Source organism: Rhinoraja longicauda, chromosome 9, assembly GCF_053455715.1.
Source record: "Rhinoraja longicauda isolate Sanriku21f chromosome 9, sRhiLon1.1, whole genome shotgun sequence".
NCBI lineage: Eukaryota > Metazoa > Chordata > Chondrichthyes > Rajiformes > Arhynchobatidae > Rhinoraja > Rhinoraja longicauda.
This window is the reverse complement of record NC_135961.1, coordinates 69,627,089-69,649,646: the sequence shown is the minus strand read 5'-3', so window position 1 is coordinate 69,649,646 and position 22,558 is coordinate 69,627,089. Positions and strand designations below refer to the sequence as shown.

The 22,558-nt window shown below is 42.2% G+C and overlaps 1 protein-coding gene across 2 annotated transcripts in view; it reads left to right on the top strand.

The window, feature by feature from the left end:
* The window catches only part of ugp2b (UDP-glucose pyrophosphorylase 2b), a 35,992-nt gene that overhangs the window by 11,210 nt on the left and 2,224 nt on the right, over positions 1-22,558 (top strand). For both annotated transcript variants that reach the window (XM_078405703.1, XM_078405702.1), the window contains 7 exons: positions 826-933; positions 6,463-6,648; positions 9,373-9,506; positions 11,714-12,011; positions 14,606-14,803; positions 17,311-17,553; positions 19,582-19,686. In XM_078405703.1, coding sequence (XP_078261829.1) covers positions 826-933; positions 6,463-6,648; positions 9,373-9,506; positions 11,714-12,011; positions 14,606-14,803; positions 17,311-17,553; positions 19,582-19,686 — 1,272 coding nt within the window. The remainder of the gene's footprint in view (positions 1-825; positions 934-6,462; positions 6,649-9,372; positions 9,507-11,713; positions 12,012-14,605; positions 14,804-17,310; positions 17,554-19,581; positions 19,687-22,558) is intronic.

Genomic DNA, 22,558 nt, shown 5'->3' with positions numbered 1-22,558 from the left:
TTCAATTATACTTTATTGTCACATGTACCTTGGTACAGTGAAATGCTTTGCTTTTCATACAACCCGGTAAAATTCTGTAGCAGACCTGACCTAGGCAGTACAGAAGTGTCGCCTTGTTTTGGCGCTGACAAAGTTGCAAAAGCCAAACTGCTGGAAGTGATGAGTTTTATTGAATGATTTAACAGAGAGCGAAACAGATAAGTGGAAATGTTTAGAAAAGCAATTCTAGAGAGTTAGCTTGAACTAAACCCGCAGGGAGGTGAATAAAGAGCTGGCTACGTATAATGTTGGATTCGAAGGGATGGAATTCTTTGGAATATTACAAAAGGTGATGAGGAATTTATAAAGGAAGATGCGTATGTTGCCTTGTAACAGGAGCCACCAGATGGTGTAGAATTATATTTTATGGCAACATTGACTTAAATTTCTCAGAATGCATTTGATTTTTATAATTAGCCTGGAAGGACATCAAAATAATCAAAAATCCATCGTCAGTTTGAGGACTTTATTGTAAATGAAACAAATTTTCAAAGCAAATTGGGGGGTGGAGGAGAGAATTCTACTGATACAGTGCAGAAACCCTGTTATTTGCAAGCTGTTCTGCACCTCACTGATAGACGTAGCATGGTAATCTTGTAAAGGAATTAGGATGTCAAATATTGACCTTTTATTCAAAATTAACTGAGTTTAACTGACTGGATTGAAGTTTGAAACTGCCACACACGTGTGCATGCTGTAGAGATGCTTTCCGGTAAAATTTTCTTTTTCAGATATGCTTATTGGTACTTACTATATGTCTGAAACGTTTTACTATTTACTTTGCAGCAAGTGAAGAAGGACTTTGAGGGATTCCAGAAGTTGTTTCACAGTTTACTGCAGCGGAAAGGTCCTTCAGTGGAATGGGAGAAGATTCAGAAGGCTCCGGAAGAATCTGTAAGTTCTGTGCATACTGTAAATTGGTTAAAAAGGTGACGAACAATAGGATGGAAATATTATACCTGCCATCAATAAGTAATCAATAAATTGCCAGAACTGGGGTATTTTCCCATTATAAAATGTAATCTTGTTGGTAAGTAAGGATTTAATCGGACCTCTGCTTATTTGTAGGAAAAAGGACAGCAGTCGTTGCATTTAAAACTTCCACTTTTAAAATTTACTCACAGACTAAAAAATCCCTAATGGATGATTAGCATGCTAGATTTTGCTTTTAAGAGACTGGATTAGAGATGCTGTATCATCCTGTAGTTGGAGACAGTTGCAACCTATGACATATTTGCTGGCAAAACTTTAGAACCAAGGGTGGCGTCATTATATTCCAAGAATAAGACTTAAGTGGTGGGTGGGTGGGATTGCATCAAGTCCCTGTCAGTAACAAGGTCCCAGAAGCACCACAGGCTCTCGGCAAACAGACGTCACCATAGATGTTGTATGGCATTAGTAATTGAAAGAGGGAAAAGAAAATAAGACAGAATTTGTCTTTACTCATTCCTGAAGTTTGACTACACAAACAAATTGTTTCAGGCAGTCAGAAAATGCATTAAGGCTAAATGTTTTGTTTCAAAAAGTTAACTGTTCTGTCACAGGCAGCCAACATTACTCAAAAATATTTCTCACATCCCTAAGTTAAAGATTAGCATATTTCCCTTCTCTCCACCTACACACACTGCCTTTCACTATGTCACCATTATCTGGAAATTCTTGGGAATTTGTGTAAATATTGGGCTGCCTGCACCAAGTAAGATCTGGAAGGAGGTTAGGATATCATACCTGTGATAGCTCTTTAAAAATATTCTTCAGAATGTAGTCTATGAGAGATGTACCCAGGCTGGACCCCGGCGCATGGCTGAGTATTTGTTTAATCCTGAGCCTTCGGGCACAGCCCCACAGTTCTCCCTCCGGTCATCATGGGGGGGGGGGGGGGGATGATGATGTGGTTGGTAGCTCCTTTTATGGAATTGCACTCGTTTGGGGGTTTCCTGGCCATGGCTGCGGGTGTAGGCATGTAGTGGCCAGGACACCTGGGTCAGACAACTTCCTTTTGGATGCAGAGAGCCCTGCACAACATGAGGCTGTTATCAGTTCTCATTAAAAAGATTGTGTGGACACTTTTGACGTGGTGTTGATAAAAATCTATCTATATACTAAAACTCTCGTTTGTTTGTTCCTGAACTACAGCCAAACCGGTACACGATAGCGCGACAATTTTAGGCCCACCTTACTCACTGTCGTCCCTTTGGTGCTAATGGGAGAAGTTTCATTGAAATCGGTTATATATTTAAAGTTATTCACATTTTAAAGTTCAAATCTATCTCCTAGGGAGGGAGGAAGGGGGTGGAAGGAGGTGGAGGGGAAGGGGGAGCGGGAGGGGGAATTGGAAGGGGGAGGGGGAGACGGGAGGGGTGGGGGGAGGAGAGGGTGCTGCACCAATGCAGGAGAGGTTTGGGCCTAACGGGTCCACTTGGTCTAGTAGCATGTTAAAATTGTGAGATGAAGTGACATTTAGTAACGAGTCCATTGCTGTTCCTTTACCTCAGCAGACCATTTGTGTTTCTCCACAAGTATTGGCCACTGATGTCATAGTCATTCAGCACGGAAATGGGCCCTTCTGCCCAATTTGCCCCCCATCTACACTAGCTCCACATACCTGCATTTCACCCTAATCCCTCTAACCTTTCCTATCCATGTACCTGTCCATGTTTCTTTTCAATGTTGTTATAGTATCTGCGTGAACCACTTCCACCGGCAGTCAATGAAACAGACGATCTTAAAGCAATTGAATTGAGCCTGTCTGATTGTACTGAATGTACAGCTGGCAGTTATAGACTGTTCACATCAGCAACTTTGAAACTGTCTGATTTGTCATGGGAATGTTTCCTGGTAAAATATAAGCACTTTGGAATCTTTTTAATTGAAGCACGGAACTGACAAACATCTTCCAATTTGTATTCTATGATGAAGTACTACTACTTACAGGAAGTAACACCCTTTTTGTCAGAACTGGAAACACAGTAGTGGAGATAAACACATTTTAAGGTGGAGAGAGGGGTTAATAAAAGGAAATGTTAGGTGAATATCAAAAATTAAAGGGTTGAAAGTGCAAATTCTGCTTTTAAACTAATGCTAAGCACCATTGATTTAAAATGGGGTTCTCTTGATCTGTGTAAATATTACCATGGATAAGCATAAGTTTCGAGAAGTTACTGTTGCAGGCCTTCTACAGTTGTTAAAATTCACAGATTTAAAAAAAATTCTTCCTACAAGTGTCGCTAAAAATCTTAATAAAAAGACTAATTACATTAGACATGAATAGTTTTCAAGATAATGCACTTTGCAATTGTTCTTTGGACTGGGTGTTGAGACCATTTTCCTTCCTTGACAATAAGGTGATAAATTTGCAGTGGCAATTGAAAATGAGTTGGTGGAACAGTTTAGTTTATTATGGTCACGTGTACCGAGGTACAGTCAAAAGCTCTTGTTTGTGTGCTATCCAGTCAAAGAAAATACTGTACATGAATACAATCAAACTATGCACAGATAAAGGATAAAGGGTATGGCAATCAGTGCAAGATATAACATTGAGGTCCAATTAAAGTTAGTTCACAGGTCTCCAATGAGGTAGATGGGAGGTCAGGACTGCACTCTAACTGGTGAGAGGACTATTCAGTTGCCTGATAACTGTTGGGGAGAAACTGTCCCTGCATCAGGAGGGATGTGTTTTCAAACATCTGTACCTCTTACCTGATAGGATTGGGGAGAAGATTATGCTGGCGGATCGGCCACCATTTGTCGTCCAACCCTAATGATCATTGAGGTGATAATGAGTTCATCATCACCTCAATGATCATTAGGGTTGGACGAGAGAAGTGAGCCTTTTCGGCTTTTTCCAGAGGTCAGCTATGAGTTGACCGCATATATATAGGCCAGGAAGTTCAACAGTGAACCAGGTGGGTTGTTGAGAACCTGGCATTTTGTGATTATATTTATTAAGACTATTTGCATTTTTTTAAGCTACAATTTGCTTTGCAGTTGAATTTAAATTCCGTAACTGAGATTTCATTTTGTTTTTGGACAGTTAAGTCCTCAGTAACTAGTTTAGTTATTTAACCACTGCTGTTGTATTTGCCCTTTGATTCCCAAAAAGGTGGACTGTTTGGTTTCCGAAGGGCTGTGTCTGGGTGGAACCAGGCAAGTACTCGAGTATCAGGTAGCCACAATAGCTCAGATCAGGAAAACGTGACCCTCCTTTGCCGAATAAAAAGGGCCAGGCAGTCTTTCAGGTTTGTTAGGACCATTTTTATTTAAACTGTCTTTACTAAATTATCAGTACCAGACATTTTCAACCACCAACGATCAATTTTGTCAACTATTAATCAACTTTCCTAAATATTAACTTGATTGTAAAAATTAATGAAGAGTCTGTCACCAGATGCCTGTTCTCAAGTATTTTCAAAAGAAAGCAAGAACAACTTACTTCTGTTCTTCATGTAATTTAACACAATTCTAAACATGGCACATTGAAATAATGAACCTCCACTGAATGTGAGTAGTTTAATTTGAAGCATTGTTTTTCCACTTTAAATCACTTTCTGCATGTTTTTATCAGGGGATTTGCGCCTGGAATACTTTTTCTTTCTTATGAAATTGCAGAAGCTGATGAGTTTAATATTTTGCTACTACCAAGCTTTCAATATGAAGATTTAAAGTAATGGTTGTCAGCAAGGGACCTTTATTCTGTGAGCCCAGCGGTGAGCTGGAGTTGGTTTACACGAGGAGCTTGTGTCCTCTAGGCAAATTCCAGTCGATGGGTCAGGAAGTAAAGGAGAAGTGCAGAGCGATTTAAATATATTTTATGAAAAGTAGCTTGTTCTTGTTTTCAAATGTGAAAGGGTAAACCTGTCAGTACAATTTGATTAACACTCGGGCTTGTATGCTATTCATCTGTTTCAGTTTTGGAATATATTTTTTAAACAGTAATATAAAGGTTACACAAACTGGGTAAATGCCTTGTCAGTGATATGCAGCAGGATGAGGAGCGAGCAGACTGGCACCATTGAAGGTGGTGGGGAGTGGGAGCTGAGGTGCTGGGGAGGGAGAAGATTCTCCTACTGAAGAATTGCAGAAATAGAAGCTGCACAATAGAGGTGTGTTTCTGTGTACTCTATGCCTCACATTATTTTATATGCATTTACTGGATCTCTTCTCAGCCTCTGATGCTCCAGTGAAAACAAAGTTGGTCCAATTTCTCTTTATAACTAACACCTTCTAATCCAGGTTGCATTCTGGTAAACTTTCTGCACCATCTTCACATCTCTGTCCAGCAGCTACGTCCTTCATGTAATGGGGCCGGCCTGAACTGCATACAATACTCCAAATGCTTCCTAACCAAAATCCTATATACCTGCTACATGACTGCCTGACTCTTTCTGCAATGCCCTGACCTCAGATGGCAAGAATGCCATATGGCTTTTACCACTCTATTCACTGGTGTTGCTGCTTTCACAAGCTATGGACTTGGACCCCAAGATCGAATTAAACTCCATCTGTCATTTCTCCACCCATTTCTGTCGCTGGTCTGTAGTCTATTGCGTACTTTGACAGCCTTCCTCATTCTCCCAACTCCACCAATGTGTCATCTGCAAGCTTACTAACTCAACTCATTGACATTTACATCCAAGTTGTTCATATATCAAAAACAAGAGGTCCCAGCATAGATCCTTGTGGAACAATTATTCCCACCCTTGTGCCTTTTCCCTTTTTCCAGCAAATCATATCATATCATATCATATCATATCATATACATACAGCCGGAAACAGGCCTTTTCGGCCCTCCAAGTCCGTGCCGCCCAGTGATCCCCGTACATTAACATTATCCTACACCCACTAGGGACAATTTTTACATTTACCCAGCCAATTAACCTACATACCTGTACGTCTTTGGAGTGTGGGAGGAAACCGAAGATCTCGGAGTAAACCCACGCAGGTCACGGGGAGAACGTACAAACTCCTTACAGTGCAGCACCCGTAGTCAGGATCGAACCTGAGTCTCCGGCGCTGCATTCGCTGTAAAGCAGCAACTCTACCGCTGCGCTACCGTGCCGCCCTAATTTTTCTTTCCTAACTAAATTTAAAAATTATCCTTTGGAATTTTTAGGCAATTTTTGATCGCTAGTTGTGAATATCTTTTTCTTTCATGTGCTCTGTTTCCTTTGCCAGTATCTTGCATCCTTTGAATTTTCATTACTGTCATCTCTATCCTGGAAATGGTGCTCTTTGTTTACTTGATCAGAATTTATTTTAGTTTTGAATACATCGATCGGATCTTCTCTGCATGTGATTCATTGTTCAGTTTAGATAAACTGTTTCATCAGCAGACATGGCATTTCTGATGGAACTTGATGGCATTAAATATTGAGTAGAGCATTGTAGTTGGTGCATTTCTGAAAATGTCAATTCTATTTCCAGATTCAGCCATATGATAAGATTCAGGGCCGAGGATTGCCAGATGATATAGCTTCGTTGTTAAGTAAACTGGTGGTGGTGAAGCTGAATGGAGGGCTTGGCACGAGCATGGGTTGCAAAGGCCCCAAAAGCCTGATTAGTGTACGCAATGAGTATACGTTCCTGGACCTCACAGTTTTGCAGATACAGGTAAGGACAAATTTTAATGCATCTAAATCAGAACAATGTCAAGCAATTTTGCTGCTGATTTTTGCTGGTATGTGTAACGTGTTCACTTTGTTGTATGGTACTTGGCCATATAAAAGAGTTTTAAGTTTGTTGATTCAAGTCCTGGACTCCACAGATTTGAATTTCTGAAGTGGACATCAGAGTTAACCTTGGTATTGTATGTATAGATATCAGGCAAGATATACTACTCCTTGGCTCAGTACTCCATCATCCGTGTTCAAGGCCCTGCGAGAGTGATGGATATCAGGCAAGATATACTACTCCTTGGCTCAGTCCATCATCCGTGTTCAAGTCCAAGCGAGAGTGATGCAAACAAAAAGAACAGTTGAAGCTGGAAGTATAAGAAAATAACTGCAGATGCTGGTACAAATCAAAGGTATTTATTCACAAAATGCTGGAGTAACTCAGCAGGTCAGGCAGCATCTCAGGAGAGAAGGAATGGGTGACGTTTCGGGACGGGACGAGACGTCTGTCTGAAGAAGGGTCTCGACCTGAAACGCCACCCATTCCTTCTCTCCTGAGATGCTGCCTGACCTGCTGAGTTACTCCAGCATTTTGTGAATAAATACCTTCGTGTTGAAGCTGGAATATCAACAAAAAACGCGGGAAGAACTCAGCCAGTCAAGCAGTATCTGTGGAAAATAAACCAGTTAATGTTTTGGGTCACGGACGTTCCTCAGAATGGAGGAGAAAGGGGAGAGATTGCAGTTTGCAAAATAAAACTGGGGGGAGGAGGGAGGTGGAAGATAAAAGACTACCTGGCGAAGGATTAAGATAGATTGGGTAATGAGCATGAGTACTGTAGTCATTGTGGGAATATTGCTCATCCGTAATCAGCTTCTGACTGCCATCTATATTTTAGGTACTGCGTACTGCGTTATATGGATAGGACAGGTCTGGAGGGATATGGACCAAACGCCAGCAGGTGGGACTAGTGTAGATGGGACATGTTGGCAAGTTGGGCCATAGGGCCTGTTTCCACACTGTATCGCTCTAATAGAAAATGAATAAGGATTCAATATATAAGGTATGAAAATTTCACAGAAAGGTGTTCTGGCATGGAGGTTCATTTAGGGGATCAGATTGAGCCAACATTCTTCCAATTCTGGTTGCCTTCAAACACTTCATCCTTATTCTAGCCCATTACATTTACCTCACTGTTGGTGAAATAGACAATAGGTGCAGGAGTAGGCCATTCGGCCCTTTGAGCCAGCACCACCATTCAATGTGATCATGGCTGATCATCCACAATCAGTACCCCGTTCCTGTCTTCTCCCATATCCCTTGACTCCGCTATCATTAAGAGCTCTATCTAGCTCTCTCTTGAAAGCATCCAGAGAATTGGCCTCCACTGCCTTTTGAGGCAGAGAATTCCACAGATTCACAACTCTCTGAGTGAAAACGTTTTTCCTCATCTCTGTTCTAAATGGACTACCCCTTATTCTTAAACTGTAGCCCCAGGTTCTGGTCTCCCCCAACATTGGGAACATGTTTCCTGCCTTTAGCGTGTCCAATCCTTTAATAATCTTACATGTTTCAATAAGATCCCCTCTCATCCTTCTAAATTCCAGTGTATACAAGCCCAGTCGCTCCAGTCTTTCAACATACGACAGTCCCGCCATCCCGGGAATTAACCTTGTGAACCTAAGCTGTACTCCCTCAATAGCAAGAATGTCCTTCCTGAAATTTGGAGACCAAAACTGCACACAATACTCCAGGTGCGGTCTCACTAGGGCCCTGTACAACTGTAGAAGGACCTCTTTGCTCCTATATTCAACTCCTCTTGTTATGAAGGCCAACATGCCATTAGCTTTCTTCACTGCCTGCTGTACCTGCATGCTTACTTTCAGTGACTGATGAACAAGGACACCCAAATCTCATTGTACTTCCCTTTCTCCTAACTTGACACAATTCAGATAATAATCTGCCTTCCTGTTCTTGCCACCAAAGTGGATAACCTCACATAATTGTACCTGCTGCCCTGGTTCTATGTATCAAATTACTACCTAAATGCCCCTTAACGTCCTAATACCATCTTTCCTATCTGCTTTTTTGCTCTGAATGTTTATTTCCATCGGACTTCTCTCTAGGTGTATTGACGGGTAGGTTAAGTGTAAGCCTGATATCGTCTCTCCAGTAAAGTTACTTTGGCATGGCACATCTTTTTAATAGCATTGCCAGTATGAGTTGGAGATAGGTGGTATAATACTGAGGTTACTGTTGATTGTACAGTAAACAGTTTATTCAAAACCTAATTTAAAGTTGGGAAAACATTTTTGACAATGTGGAACTTTTCCCAATGAGAAAACATAATTTCTCTAGAATAAAATTCCTTAAGTAAAGTTTGATGATCTACAACTGTGAGTTGTGGTCACCGGGTTTGACTGAGACATTAATGACCAATTCCACTCTGGCAATGGACACCAAGATTGCTTTTGAAGTGTGAATATTCCTATTATATTTGCCCTTTCATATTGGAATGCTCTTCATTGTGAGTATTTATAACAAAAAGTATAGATTATTGTGGGGTTGAGGAACTAAATGGGGAAATGAGCAGGAACGCTGGTGCCACTAAAGTCGGCAGCATTCTGGGCCCTGGTCAGTATTACTTATGTTAAATTGTACTGGTACATGCCATAGCTTTCTTAGCTTTCAATCAAATTTGATTAGATTTTTTGTTTGTAGCATTTGAACAGAGCTTACGATGCAGATGTCCCCCTTGTCTTGATGAACTCGTTCAACACCGATGAGGATACAAAGAAGATATTACAGAAGTACAATCACTATAGTGTGAAAATTCATACCTTCAACCAAAGCAGGTAAATAAATCCTTTGCTTTTCTCCCAGTGACCATCAGAATTAGCAGTCCCAAACCTGCCATGTCATCGAATAAGATCATGGCTGGACTGGTGGTAATCTTAACTGTAAGTGTGCATGTTTCCAATTCAGTTTGTGTGTATTGCCTATTGATCGCCCACTTAACACTGGTACTAATTCATGTGTATTTGATGGAAGCAACATTAATTATATGTCATTAACAACCCAACTATGGCTGCACAAATGAAACCTACTTTATACACTGAGTATTAATCTTCACATTTTACTCGCTGAATAAGATGTACATCATTTTAAATGCAGTTAAATTGAATTGATCAACTATGATTGAACTGCAGTAAAGATAAAATATGTATTTTTTTAAATTGCACGATTTCTGATTAAACGTTAAAGTTTGCAGCCAATGAAGTACATTTTGAAGTGTAATCACAAATGTAATTAAGGAAATATGATAGCCATATTTAAACAGAAATATAATGATAACCAAAATAGAAATGTAATCAGCAGATGCCTCTCTGTGTGAGTGAGTATCTTTTGAAGGATATATAGTCAGTTACATGGATTCAACTGCAGAGACTCGAGCATGAAATCCTGGGTGAATTTAAAAGAGAGTTAGATAGAGGTCTAGGGGCTAGTGGAATCAAGGGATATGGGGAGAAGGCAGGCACGGGTTACTGATTGTGGATGATCAGCCATGATCACAATGAAAGGCGGTGCTGGCTCGAAATTAGAGCACATGGTATTGGGGGTAGGGTATTGACATGGATAGAGAATTGGTTGGCAGACAGGAAGCAAAGAGTAGGAATAAACGGGTCCTTTTCAGAATGGCAGTCAGTGGAGAGTGGAGTGCCGCAAGGCTCGGTGATGGGGCCGCAACTATTTGCAATATATATTAATGATTTGGATGATGGAATTGGAAGTAACACTAGCAAGTTTGCGGATGACACAAAGCTGGGTGGCAGTGTGAACTGCGAAAAGGATGTTGAGAGGTTGCAGGGTGACTTGGACAGGTTGAGTGAGTGGGCAGATGCGTGGCAGATGCAGTATAATATAGATAAATGTGAGGTTATCCACTTTGGCGGCAAAAATATGGAGGCAGATTATTATCTCAATGGTGTCAGATTAGGTAAAGGGGAAGTGCAACGAGACCTTGGTGTCCTTGTACACCAGTCACTGAATTGTGTGCAATTTTGGTCTCCTAATTTGAGGAAGGACGTCCTTGCTATTGAGAAGTGCAGTGTACGTTCACGAGGTTAATCCCTGGGATGGAGGGACTGTCATATGAGGAAAGATTGGAAAGACTGGGCTTGTATTCACTGGAGTTTCAAAGGATGAGAGGGGATCTTATAGAGACATATAAAATTATAAAAAGATTAGACAAGCTAGATGCAGGAAAAATGTTCCCAATGTTGGGGGAGTCCAGCACCAGGGGATACGGTCTAAAAATAAAGGGGAGGCCATTTAAAACTGAGGTGAGAAGAAACTTTTTCACCCAAAGAGTTGTGAATTTGTGGAATTCGCTGCCGCAAAAGGCAGTGGAGGCCAAATCACTGGATGAATTTAAGAGAGAGTTAGATAGAGCTCTAAGGGCTAGTGGAATTAAAGGATTTGGGGAGAAGGCAGGCACAGGTTACTGATTGTGGATGATCAGCCATGATCACAATGAATGGTGGTGTTGGCTCGAAGGGCCAAATGGCCTCCTCATGCACCTATTTTCTATGTTTCCCTGTCTATGTCTAGTATGCAAATTGTATTGTGTAATATAGAAACGCATGGATTGTCATGTAAGCAAAACGTGATGATAGGAATCGGCGCACAAGACAGTTTATGATGTTTGCCTTCTGAACTTATTGTATTTCCATCAACCAATGGCAATAACCCCTATTTATTTGAGCAGAATATTCTGAGAACACTACAACCTGCAAAAGCTTAAAACTTTATTCCAGACATTAGTATAATGCTAATGAAGTTCTTGTGCAAAGAAAAGTTATTCAATTTAATTAATTAAATACAAGTTCATTTCAACAAGCTGTATTTTTGTTCTTTCTGTTAATGTGATAATTTGCAGAATTGAACTCCTTAACTTTAGACCAGTTGTTGCTGATGATCAAGGATATGAATCTTCCATTGTTTAGTGCAGAGTGATAAATTTGTTTTTACTGAAATCTCCCAATTGTCCATTGTTCCTCAGGTATCCGCGTATTAATCGAGAGTCCATGCTTCCTGTAGCTACAGATAATTCCAGTGCTGGCTTTAATGCAGAAGCCTGGTATCCACCGGGTCATGGAGACATTTATGCCAGCTTCTACAACTCTGGTCTATTGGACATCTTCCTGGAACAGGGCAAAGAATATATGTTTGTATCTAATATTGACAATCTTGGAGCAACCGTTGACCTGAACATTCTCCATCATCTTTTAAATCCACCATCAGGAAGGCAGTGTGAATTTGTGATGGAAGTAACTGACAAGACCAGAGCCGATGTTAAGGTAATTAACTGCAAACTAACACTTGTTTTCAATTCAAATAACCAAATGTGATATTTCATAAAAACAAAATGTAAATATTTTTAAAATATTGGTTAAACATAATTTGCATATGAAAGAACACAACTAAATGAATATGTAGCTTGAATGAAGGGAAACCTGCCTTCACGATCACTGTAAGCGTGGGTGATATGTATACTTCAGCTGTATTTAAGTGCTCATCACCTCCTCAGGACATGAGACGAACCTGAACAGAAGAATGTCAAGCTCAGGTGCTGAAGAATAAAACAAACGTAAATGCTGTCTGCAGCATTTCCTGCTGGATTGCTCCTGCACTTGGCAGAGCTGAAGTTTTCTAATATTGATTGGACAAAATTGTGTTTGGTTTCTTGCTTCAAAAATGATTGGTTAACGTTGTTCAGACCAGTGACCAACTCCAACTAGTGTTGGAATGCTTCCTGCCTACCTAGCCCATCAGCCCCGTAAGCAGCGAGTCACATTTGCGATTTTCTTTAAGTATTTATTGGGTCTGGGTTTTGCTGCACGATTAGCAAGTATTGCTCATCCAGAATTGTCATTAAGAAGGTTGTGGTGAGGCTGCTGCATATAAAAGGGCAGTTGGAAAGGGATTCTAAGATTTGGACCCCTTGATATCGAAGGACAGGTGAAAAATGTTCAAATTAGACTGCTATATCACCTGCAGGGAAGCAACAAGTAGCGGTGTTCAGGCCCTTCGGCCCATCTTGCCCACACCGGCCAACATGTCCCAGCTACACTAGTCCCACCTGCCTGCGTTTGGCCCATATCCCTCCAAACTTGTCCTATCCATGTACAAGTCTAACTGTTTCTTATGCGTTGGGATAGTCCCTGCCTCAACTACCTTCTCTGGTAACTCGTTCCATACACCCACCACCCTTTGTGTGAAAATAATTCCTATTAAATCTTTTCCCCTTCGCCTTTAACCTATGTCCTCTGTTTCTCGATTCCCCCTACTCTGGGAAAGAGACTCTGTGCATTTACCCAATGTATTTCTCTCATGGTTTTATACACTTCTATAAGATCACCCACCCCCCCCCCTCCTCCTGCTCTCCAAGGAATAGAGTCTGGCAACATCCTCGTAAATCTCACTGCACCCTTATTCCTTATTCAAATTATTCCTCATCTATTGCATCCGCTGCTCCAGATGTCAACTTATTTACATCGGCGAAACCAAGCGCAGGCTCGGCGATCGCTTCGCTCAACACCTGCGCTCGGTCCGCGTTAACCAATCTGATCTCCCGGTGGCTGAGCACTTCAGCTCCCCCTCCCATTCCCAGTCTGACCTTTCTGTCATGGGCCTCCTCCAGTGCCATAGTGAGGCCCACTGAAAATTGGAGGAACAGCACCTCATATTTCGCCTGGGCAGCTTGCAGCCCAGTGGTATGAACATTGACTTCTCCAACTTTAGATAGTTCCTCTGTCCCTCTCTTCCCCTCCCCCTTCCCAGATCTCCCTCTATCTTCCTGTCTCCACCTATATCCTTCCTTTGTCCCGTCCCCCTGAAGAAGGGTCTCGACCCGAAACGTCGCCCATTCCTTCTCTCCCGAGATGCTGCCTGACCTGCTGAGTTACTCCAGCATTTTGTGAATAAATACCTTCGATTTGTACCAGTATCTGCAGTTATTTTCTTATATTCACTGCACCCTTTCCAGCTTGACAACATCTTTCCCAGAACTGAACACAATACTCTAAATGTGGCCTCACCAATGTCTTGTATATCTGCAACTTGACCTCCCAACGTCTACACTCAATACTCTGACTGATGAAGGTCGATGTTCCAAAAAGCTTTTTTACACCCTATCTACCTGTGACTCCACCTTAAAGGAATGTCTCTGACAGCAGTCTCAGTCATCAGAGACAAGCAGTCTTGACCTCACATACTCACCCTTGACCTTAATAAATAACCACTCTTTTACATTTGGGCACAATTCCCTAGAAATTCAATTACACAAGGCTATAATACTTTCCCCAGTGTTTTGTGTTAGTTTTTTGGGAATGAAGAACAATGTGTGTTTCCAAGTAGTTTCATGTCACTCGAAGCTCCTGAGGCAGGTTTCCTCCATTCATGCCTTTTGGAACATTGAGTGGAGACCATCATCGAATACTCTGGGGGCAGTCGGGATTTCCCAGCGTAGCGCTCGGCTGGGAGCTCTCGGAAAACCGTTTCATTCTTAGGGTCCCCTGCATTGCACTAACCCGTTAATCTCTTCCTCTCCTGCCCCCAGACATGAACCCAATCTCGCACTTGCAGCAAGTGCCACATAAGTGGAGATTTTTAAACACTGCAGTTTCTCGTGAGCAATGTTTCAGATGTCCAGTAATGTACTATAATTTCCATGTCGTCTGTTGAATGACAAAAAGTTGTCTTTGATTACACGTGGCTGTTCCAGACCAAACCGGTATATTTTTGCTGCCGTGTAAATAATTTGGTTGCTATTTAAATTGAGTACAGTACTTGCAGAGTTACATCCTAGTTGTGATTCTTTAAAGATGGAAATAATATTACGAAATGTTTGCTTATTTTCACATTTGATTCTCATGAAGCCATTTCTCCTCAGGGCGGTACCCTTATTCAGTACGATGGAAAGCTGAGACTGCTGGAAATAGCTCAGGTACCTAGAGCACATGTTGATGAGTTCAAATCAGTCACCAAGTTCAAGATCTTCAACACCAATAACCTGTGGATTTCTTTGGCTGCAATTGCAAGGCTGCAACAGCAAAACGCTATTGATATGGAAATCATTCTCAACCCAAAGGTAATCTGATTTATTAAATGTAGCAGTTCTGTAGCTGTTTATGTTTTAGGTTGTTAGTAATATTACTTGCCATGCTAGTTTTAAGTGCAACTCAAGAATTACTATATTTACTCGCACAAGATAAATATTATAGCCAATTTGTGTACTGCAATATTGCAGAAATGATACAGTAAATCACCATTTTAATGTGCCGTCTCTGGTTTTGCAAGAAATATTCCTGGCACCATAAAATCGTTCCTCCTTTAGCAGTGGAAAATTAGGGACTTGGATTAAAGTGTTTTCCACAGAAAGCTACCTATCACACACTCTCACCATACTGTGAGTTAAAAATCCAAGCAACACGTAATTAACATCTAGGATTTGCTGCCTGGTGTATATTTTAATCATTTTATTGTTCATGATTGCCTTCCAACTTGCTTCAGTTTGGAATATCGGGCATTTTAAAAGGGTTTGGGGTTTTACAGGAATCCACAACAGTAAATGAGAATATTGCAGATGGATTGGTTAGAACCAAAGAGGCTGTTGGGAGAACTCCTTGGGGCATTGGCAGATTATACTTTCAAGTTCCAGAACAAGATTTGAACTTGTGCAATACCAAGGGATTGGTGTATAGTTAAGTATAAGAAAATAACTGCAGATGCTGGTACAAATCGAAGGTATTTATTCACAAAATGCTGGAGTAACTCAGCAGGTCAGGCAGCATCTCAGACTGAAGAACTCAGTCTGAAGAAGGGTCTCGACCCAAAACGTCGCCCATTCCTTCTCTCCTGAGATGCTGCCTGACCTGCTGAGTTACTCCAGCACTTTGTGAATAAATACCTTTGGTGTATAGTTAATGTGGTCTTTTAGATGGACACCCTCAGTAGAAACGTCTAGGCAGAAGGTATGAAGTGTGCAATTTGAATGTGGCTGGTTTAATGCTGAAGCAAACCTGCTCCCTGATAACCTTTAAACTTGTATTAGTTTTGTAGTCTTATGTCTAATCTGAATCTTGATTGAATACATGAAAGTTTGAATTAGTTCATAATCACCCTGATATACATTAGAAAATTGTGTGGTTTGTTTTATGCTGTTTATTGATGATGTAGACTGATAGTATAGTTGCTTGGGGAGATATGAAAAGTGGGTCTTATCATTAGGTCATGTACTCATTGACATTAAAGAACTGACTTTTTATTAATGTAAACAGTTTTATTTAGTCTAGATCAGGGTGGCACTATTTTTATACTGTAACATGCTTTATATTTTGTGTAGGAAGGAACTGCAGATGCTGGTTTAAACTGAAGATAGACACAAAATACTGGAGTAACTCAGCAAGACAGGCAGCATCTCTGGAGAGAAGGAATGGGTGACGTTTCGGGTTGAGACCCTTCTTCAGGCTTCAGTCACATCACCCATTCCTTCTCTCCAGAGATGCTGCCTGTCCTGCTGAGTTACAGCAGCATTTTGTGTCAATCTATGCTTTATATTTTGTTGGGGGTGGAATCTGTTGACCAAAACAAGGAGTAATCTTTACCTCTGCAGCCATTTGGTACACAGACCACATTGTTCCTCAATTGTCCCATTTGGTACATGGACCACATTGTTCCTCAATTGTCCCATTGACCAACAAATGCACCTGCCCTGTCCTTGTCCTATCTTGCATCCTACAGCCAGAGACACTCAAGAATGTCATCTTGTTCACTGCTGCACCCCTGCTTCTGCAAACTCTACACAATTACTTGCTCTGCCCTCACAATTGTAGTTGCATACAGTGCCTGGTGAAGCCTAACAACCCCCCTTCATTATTTTCACCGTTCCCACTGCCTGGTCATTATCCAGTTCAGCATATTTGCATTGCCTCCATTTGAACATCAGCAAGACTTGTGTTACTTGCATCACTTCTCCACTCGAGAAGGTTCCTCACCAAGTTGGTCTTTGAATATTATATCCTATCCGTCACAAATTGCTGTCCAATACCACCATGCCTCAGCCCACGACCTGAGACGTAACTGAAGGGTCTCGACCCAAAACCTCTCATTCCTTTCTCCAGAGATGCTGCCTGGCCCACTGAGTTCTTCCAGCTTTTTGTCTATCTTCAGTGCAAACCAGCAGCTGGCTCAGCATCAGCAGTTCATTCCTACACATGCTGCCTGACCTGCTGAGTTACTGCAGCATTGTGTGTCTATCTTCACATATATCCAATGTGGTGTTACAGCCACAGCGTGTACCTTTTGACCCACAGTGAATGTGAAGAATTGCATAAGTGGAGGCCAAAGTTCTCAAGCAGATTTTCAACTCCCTACCTATGTAACCTTCTCCAATACTAACAGCCTCCACTTAGACTCCAGCTCTCCATTGCCTTTGCAACACCACTGCCAACTTTGTCATCTCTCAGCGTTCAGGTCCCTTTTTGGCAAGTCATTTTAATTACCCATCGCTATCTCAAACTGTTCCCATCTTCAAGTCATGTCGAGGTTGATTTTATGTTTAATATATAAAAATGCACATTTGTTTTTTCCTAACAGACGTTGGATGATGGTCTAAATGTGATTCAGCTAGAGACAGCCGTCGGTGCTGCCATTAAGTGCTTTGAAAATGCGTTGGGTGTGAATGTGCCTCGTAGTCGCTTCTTGCCTGTCAAGACCACATCTGATCTCATGCTGGTGATGTCCAACCTTTACAGTCTTGATGCTGGATCTTTGACCATGAGCGTCAAAAGAGAGTTCCGAACTGTGCCTCTGGTGAAGCTGGGCAGTTCCTTTACTAAGGTGATCATCATGCGGCGATGTCAGTAAAAATGGTGGTCATTAGTCAGCCTCTGAACCGACCATTTTTCAGGTTTTTAACATGGCTTTAAACTCTCTGAATGAAATGTTAACTGTCTTACCCAAAGGAAGAAATCTGGTGTAAAAATGGAACCACATTGTAATTTGGTGTCAAGTGTCATTAAATTGGGAGTCCTGTTTAACTCACCTGTATCAGGACAGACTGTGGCATTGCTATCTCTCACAAACCATCATGCTGATCCACCTGGTGAATTGCACTGCGGAAATGTTTAGCGATTAAAAATATTCTAATGTGCGAAAAGAAACCACACATGCAAAAAATTTATCTCACAAAGGCTGATGCAATACCTACTACATGAAGTGTGTTTTAATGACCTGCAATTTTGTCTATTCTTATGAGCATCTGACATTGCCAGTAGTTTCAATTAGTCAAGTGAGGAGGTTAAGGAGTTGAAACCTCTTGCACCAATCTTACATCTTAAGATGGATACACTCGGATAAGCATTGCAGGGACAGGGTTGTCCAGTAACTGTGTTGGGAATTCAATATTCCAAGGTACTAGCTTTTAGAAGCAAAAGGCAAGAGGGACAGTCAGAGAGAGGATAGCTTAGAAGTCCAAGAGAATTAGTTTGCCAAAGGTATGTGGAATTTTGTGGTTTGTGGAAGTCTCTGCCACAGAGGGCAATGGAGGCTTAATCACTGGATGAATTTAAGAGAGAGTTAGATAGAGCTCTGGGGGCTAGTGGAATCGGGGAGAAGTTGGGCACAGGTTACTGATTGTGGATGATCAGCCATGATCACAATGAATGGCGATGCCGGCTCGAAGGGCCGAATGGTCTCCTGCACCTAACTATGCAAAACTATTTTCTATGTTTCTATGACAAGGGTCAAAGAGGCAAAAGGCCTAAAAACATGATTATTTCAGAGACAAATGAATTCAATAAATTAAAGGCATGTCTATAAAACCACATGGAATGGCCATATGGACTACACAAGGTAAAGGAATACAATCTGCATATAGACAGACTGGGCAGTAATGACAAGGTACATTTCAACAAGAAATTGTTATGTCAATTGATTGTGTTGTTGAACCAAAGTGGTAAAGGCAATTTGAGATCTAGTATCGTGCAACAAGAAAGGCTCCACAAACCGTTCAGGGAGAGAATTTTATGTGACCACTGAAAGCTGGGTTTGAAACCTAAGCAAAGCAAAAGTGAAAGTGTCAGGCACATTGCCTATGTAGAGTGAAAAGCGATATTATAAATAGGTTGCAAGGGCAAACATGGAGTGAATTAATACAATAAACTTTGTAAGCTATCTGAAGCAAAAACATGAGGAAATGTGGTCCATTCAGGAAAGGAAAAGGCTTATTTACAACACCATGTCAGAAGGTTTAGGAAATAGTTAGAATTCAAAGGAAAAGGACTGCAAAACCAAATACCATAAAGTAGCGATGAAGAAATAAAACCACTATCACTGTGCAAAAAGGAAAAGATTTAAAGTTTGTTGGTCCTTTAGATAAATGTTAGAATATTATGAAATGGCAAATAAATTAAATATTTCTGTCTTCATAGAAGACAATGCAGGAAAATTCCCAGACAAAGATACCATATCTGGAGAAGGAGGAGCTGGAAGAGATTATTAATAGATTTGAACATTGGAATAATGGGACTGAAAGTCAATACACTCAGGAATCCTGTTGATCTTTAACCGTGCTGAATGAGGTGGCTGCGAAAATGATCGATGCATTGGTTAAAATGCATTTCGAAATATGGCAGGTTGTCAAATGCATGAATCTATGTGGTAGCAGATGACAGAAAATAATAGGAACATATGTTTATGGATTTACAAAACAGATTCATACTTGACAAATAAGCTTTCTGATGTAACAGGCAGAATAGATAAAGCCTTAAAGTGGCTCGGGCTGTTGACTAGGGCCATCAAGTGTCAAATACGCCAATGGTTTAATAAAGCATGATAATAAAGTCAATGTATTTTTTTCCTTCCCAGGTACAAGATTACTTGACCAGGTTGGAGAGTATCCCAGATATAATTGAATTAGATCACCTTACTGTTTCAGGAGATGTTACCTTTGGGAAGCATGTTGTATTGAAGGTTAGTGAAGACTCCTATTTGGCATCTGCATTGTACATGGTTTCTACTGCTGTTAAAAATGGCCTGAATTACATCAAACATACTGACTATAATAATAATAATAATAATAAGCATTTATTTTATATAGCGCTTTACCAGGTGCTCAAAGCGCTTTACAAAAACAGTCATAACATAAAAACAAACGCAAACTATCCTGACGGAGAAGCGGCGAACAAACAGCGCCAGCGTCCTCTCACGTCAGGGTCCGGCAGTAGACAACAAAAAGCACAGGACACACAGATACAATTTTAATACAAACAGCCATCACAGTGATTGCTCCAGGCACACCCTCACTGTGATGGAAGGCAAAGAAAAGTCATTATCTCCTCCTCATTCTTCTCCCGTGGTGCCACGAGGCGATCGAGGCTCCCAACTTTTGAAGCCCCCACCGGGCGATGGAAAGTCCCAGGGCCGAGCCGAGCAGGCCGGTGAAGGTCCTGAGCCCCACCGGGCGATGGAAAGTGCCGCGGCCAGGCCACGCAGGGCGATGAAGGGCCTGCGAGCGGGTCGATCAAACCTCGGGCTCCGGGGCAGTCGAAGCTGCTACGGCTGGAGCTCCTGAAAGCCGGTCGCCAGCCAGGGACCTGCGAGCTCCTGATGTTGCGGTCTGCAGGGCCCACGGCCGAAGCCTCCGAGATGGTAAGTCCAGGCCCTGCGACCGGAGTCTTCAAGGTCGATCCCAGCTGGAGGCCGCCGACTCCACGGTGTTAGGCCGTAGCGCGAACGGAGACACAACACGGTAAAGGTCGCATCTCCGTTGAGGAGGAGATTGGAAAAAAAAGGTTTCCCCCCCCCCCCCCCACATATACAGAGTTAAAAATAGAACAAAACGTACATTAAACGATGACAATAGACAAAAAACAAAAAAAAAGACAGAGACTGCCGGTGAGCTGCAGCTGCAGAACCCAGCCACGCCCCCTTAGTGTTTTAAATGTTGCCTGTGTTGTAGTTGATGAAAACGGGTTCTTTGACTCAAGCCTCCTGTGTGCTGCGACACATCAATGGTCTCGGCCTCCAATCTGAACCGCAGCTCTCCACCACCAACCTCCAACTTCCAAGCAAATTTTGGATCCTGTGATCTAACCTTCTGGTCCAGTCTACCATGCACTATCCTGTCAAGGCCTTGCTAAACAGTGTCTACTGCCCTTGTCAATTCTTTGTCACCTTTTCAAACTCAAATAAAATTGAGTACGGGTGGTGTCTGTGCATAGTTTATATGTTTAGGGTTATAGTTTATATGTTCTCCGTGAGTTTTCTCCGGATACTCTGATTTCTTCCCACACTCCAAAGAGGAACAGGTTAGTAGGTTAATTGGCTTGGTAACATTGTAAATTGTCCCTAGTGTGTGTAGGATAATGTTAGTATGCGGTGATCGCTGGTCGGTGCGGACTTGGTGGGCCAAAGGGCCAGCTTCCATTTCTGTCTCCCTAAACTAAACTAAACTAAATCAAATTTGAGACTAGTTCCCATGGACAAAGCCATGTTTCTTTGAATATTTAACTTATTTTGATGCTGAGGCGGTGTAATCAGTTCTTATTTAGTGTATTTCACAACTCCAGGTCCCATTATATGAAGGCACTGTGAATGCCTGCATGGGTTGTGAAGCACTAAGTGTTGGAAAGAAAAGGCAATGAAATATTGGTCAGAAATATCAAGCAGGGCTTCAGGTCAGAACCCTTGCTCTATGACTAATGTACAGGATGTTTTAGATCAATGTGAGGCAAATGAGCCTTGGTTTAACCTGTCTATAAAACACATGTTCCTTGCACAAGATAACATTTATCAATTAGCATTCAACGTCATAGAACATCTCAGACTCAGAACTTGTGTGCATTATAAATATATTCGTGCAGTTTGAGCTAGCTCCCCAAACCTGTGCTGATATTGTCCTTCAATGTGAGTTAGCAACAAAAAGTAGATGGGTTTATTCACAAAATGCTGGAGTAACTCAGCAGGTCAGGCAGCATCTCGGGAGAGAAGGAATGGGTGACGTTTCGGGTCGAGACCCTTCTTCAGACTGATGTCGGGGGTGGGACAAAGGAAGGATATAGGTGGAGACAGGAAGATAGAGGGAGATCTGGGAAGGAGGAGGGGAAGGGAGGGACAGAGGAGCTATCTGAAGTTGGAGAAGTCGACGTTCATACCACCGGGCCGCAAACTGCCCAGGCGAAATATGAGGTGCTGCTCCTCCAATTTCCGGCGGGCCTCACTATGGCACTGGAGGAGGCCCATGACAGAGAGGTCAGACTGGGAATGGGAGGGGGAGTTAAAGTGCTGGGCCACCGGGAGATCAGTTGCGTTAATGCGGACCGAGCGCAGGTGTTCAGCGAAGCCATCGCCGAGCCTGCGCTTGGTTTCGCCGATATAGATAAGTTGACATCTAGAGCAGCGGATGCAATAGATGAGGTTGGAGGAGGTGCAGGTGAACCTCTGTCTCACCTGGAAAGAATGTTTGGGTCCTTTGATGGAGTTGAGGGGGGAGGTAAAGGGACAGGTGTTGCATCTCGTGCGGTTGCAAGGGAAAGTGCCCGGGGTTAGGGTGGTTTGGGTAGGAAGGGACGAGTGGACCAGGGAGTTGCTGAGGGAACGGTCTCTGCGGAACGCAGAGAGGGGAGGGGATGGGAAGATATGGCCAGTGGTGGGGTCCTGTTGTAGGTGACGGAAATGTTGGTGGATGATATGTTGGATCCACTGGCTGGTGGGGTGGAAGGTGAGAACGAGGGGGATCCTGTCCTTGTTGCGAGTGTGGGGATGGGGAGCAAGAGCAGAGCTGCGGGATGTAGAAGAGACCCTAGTGAGAGCCTCATCTATAATGGAGGAGGGGAAGCCCCGT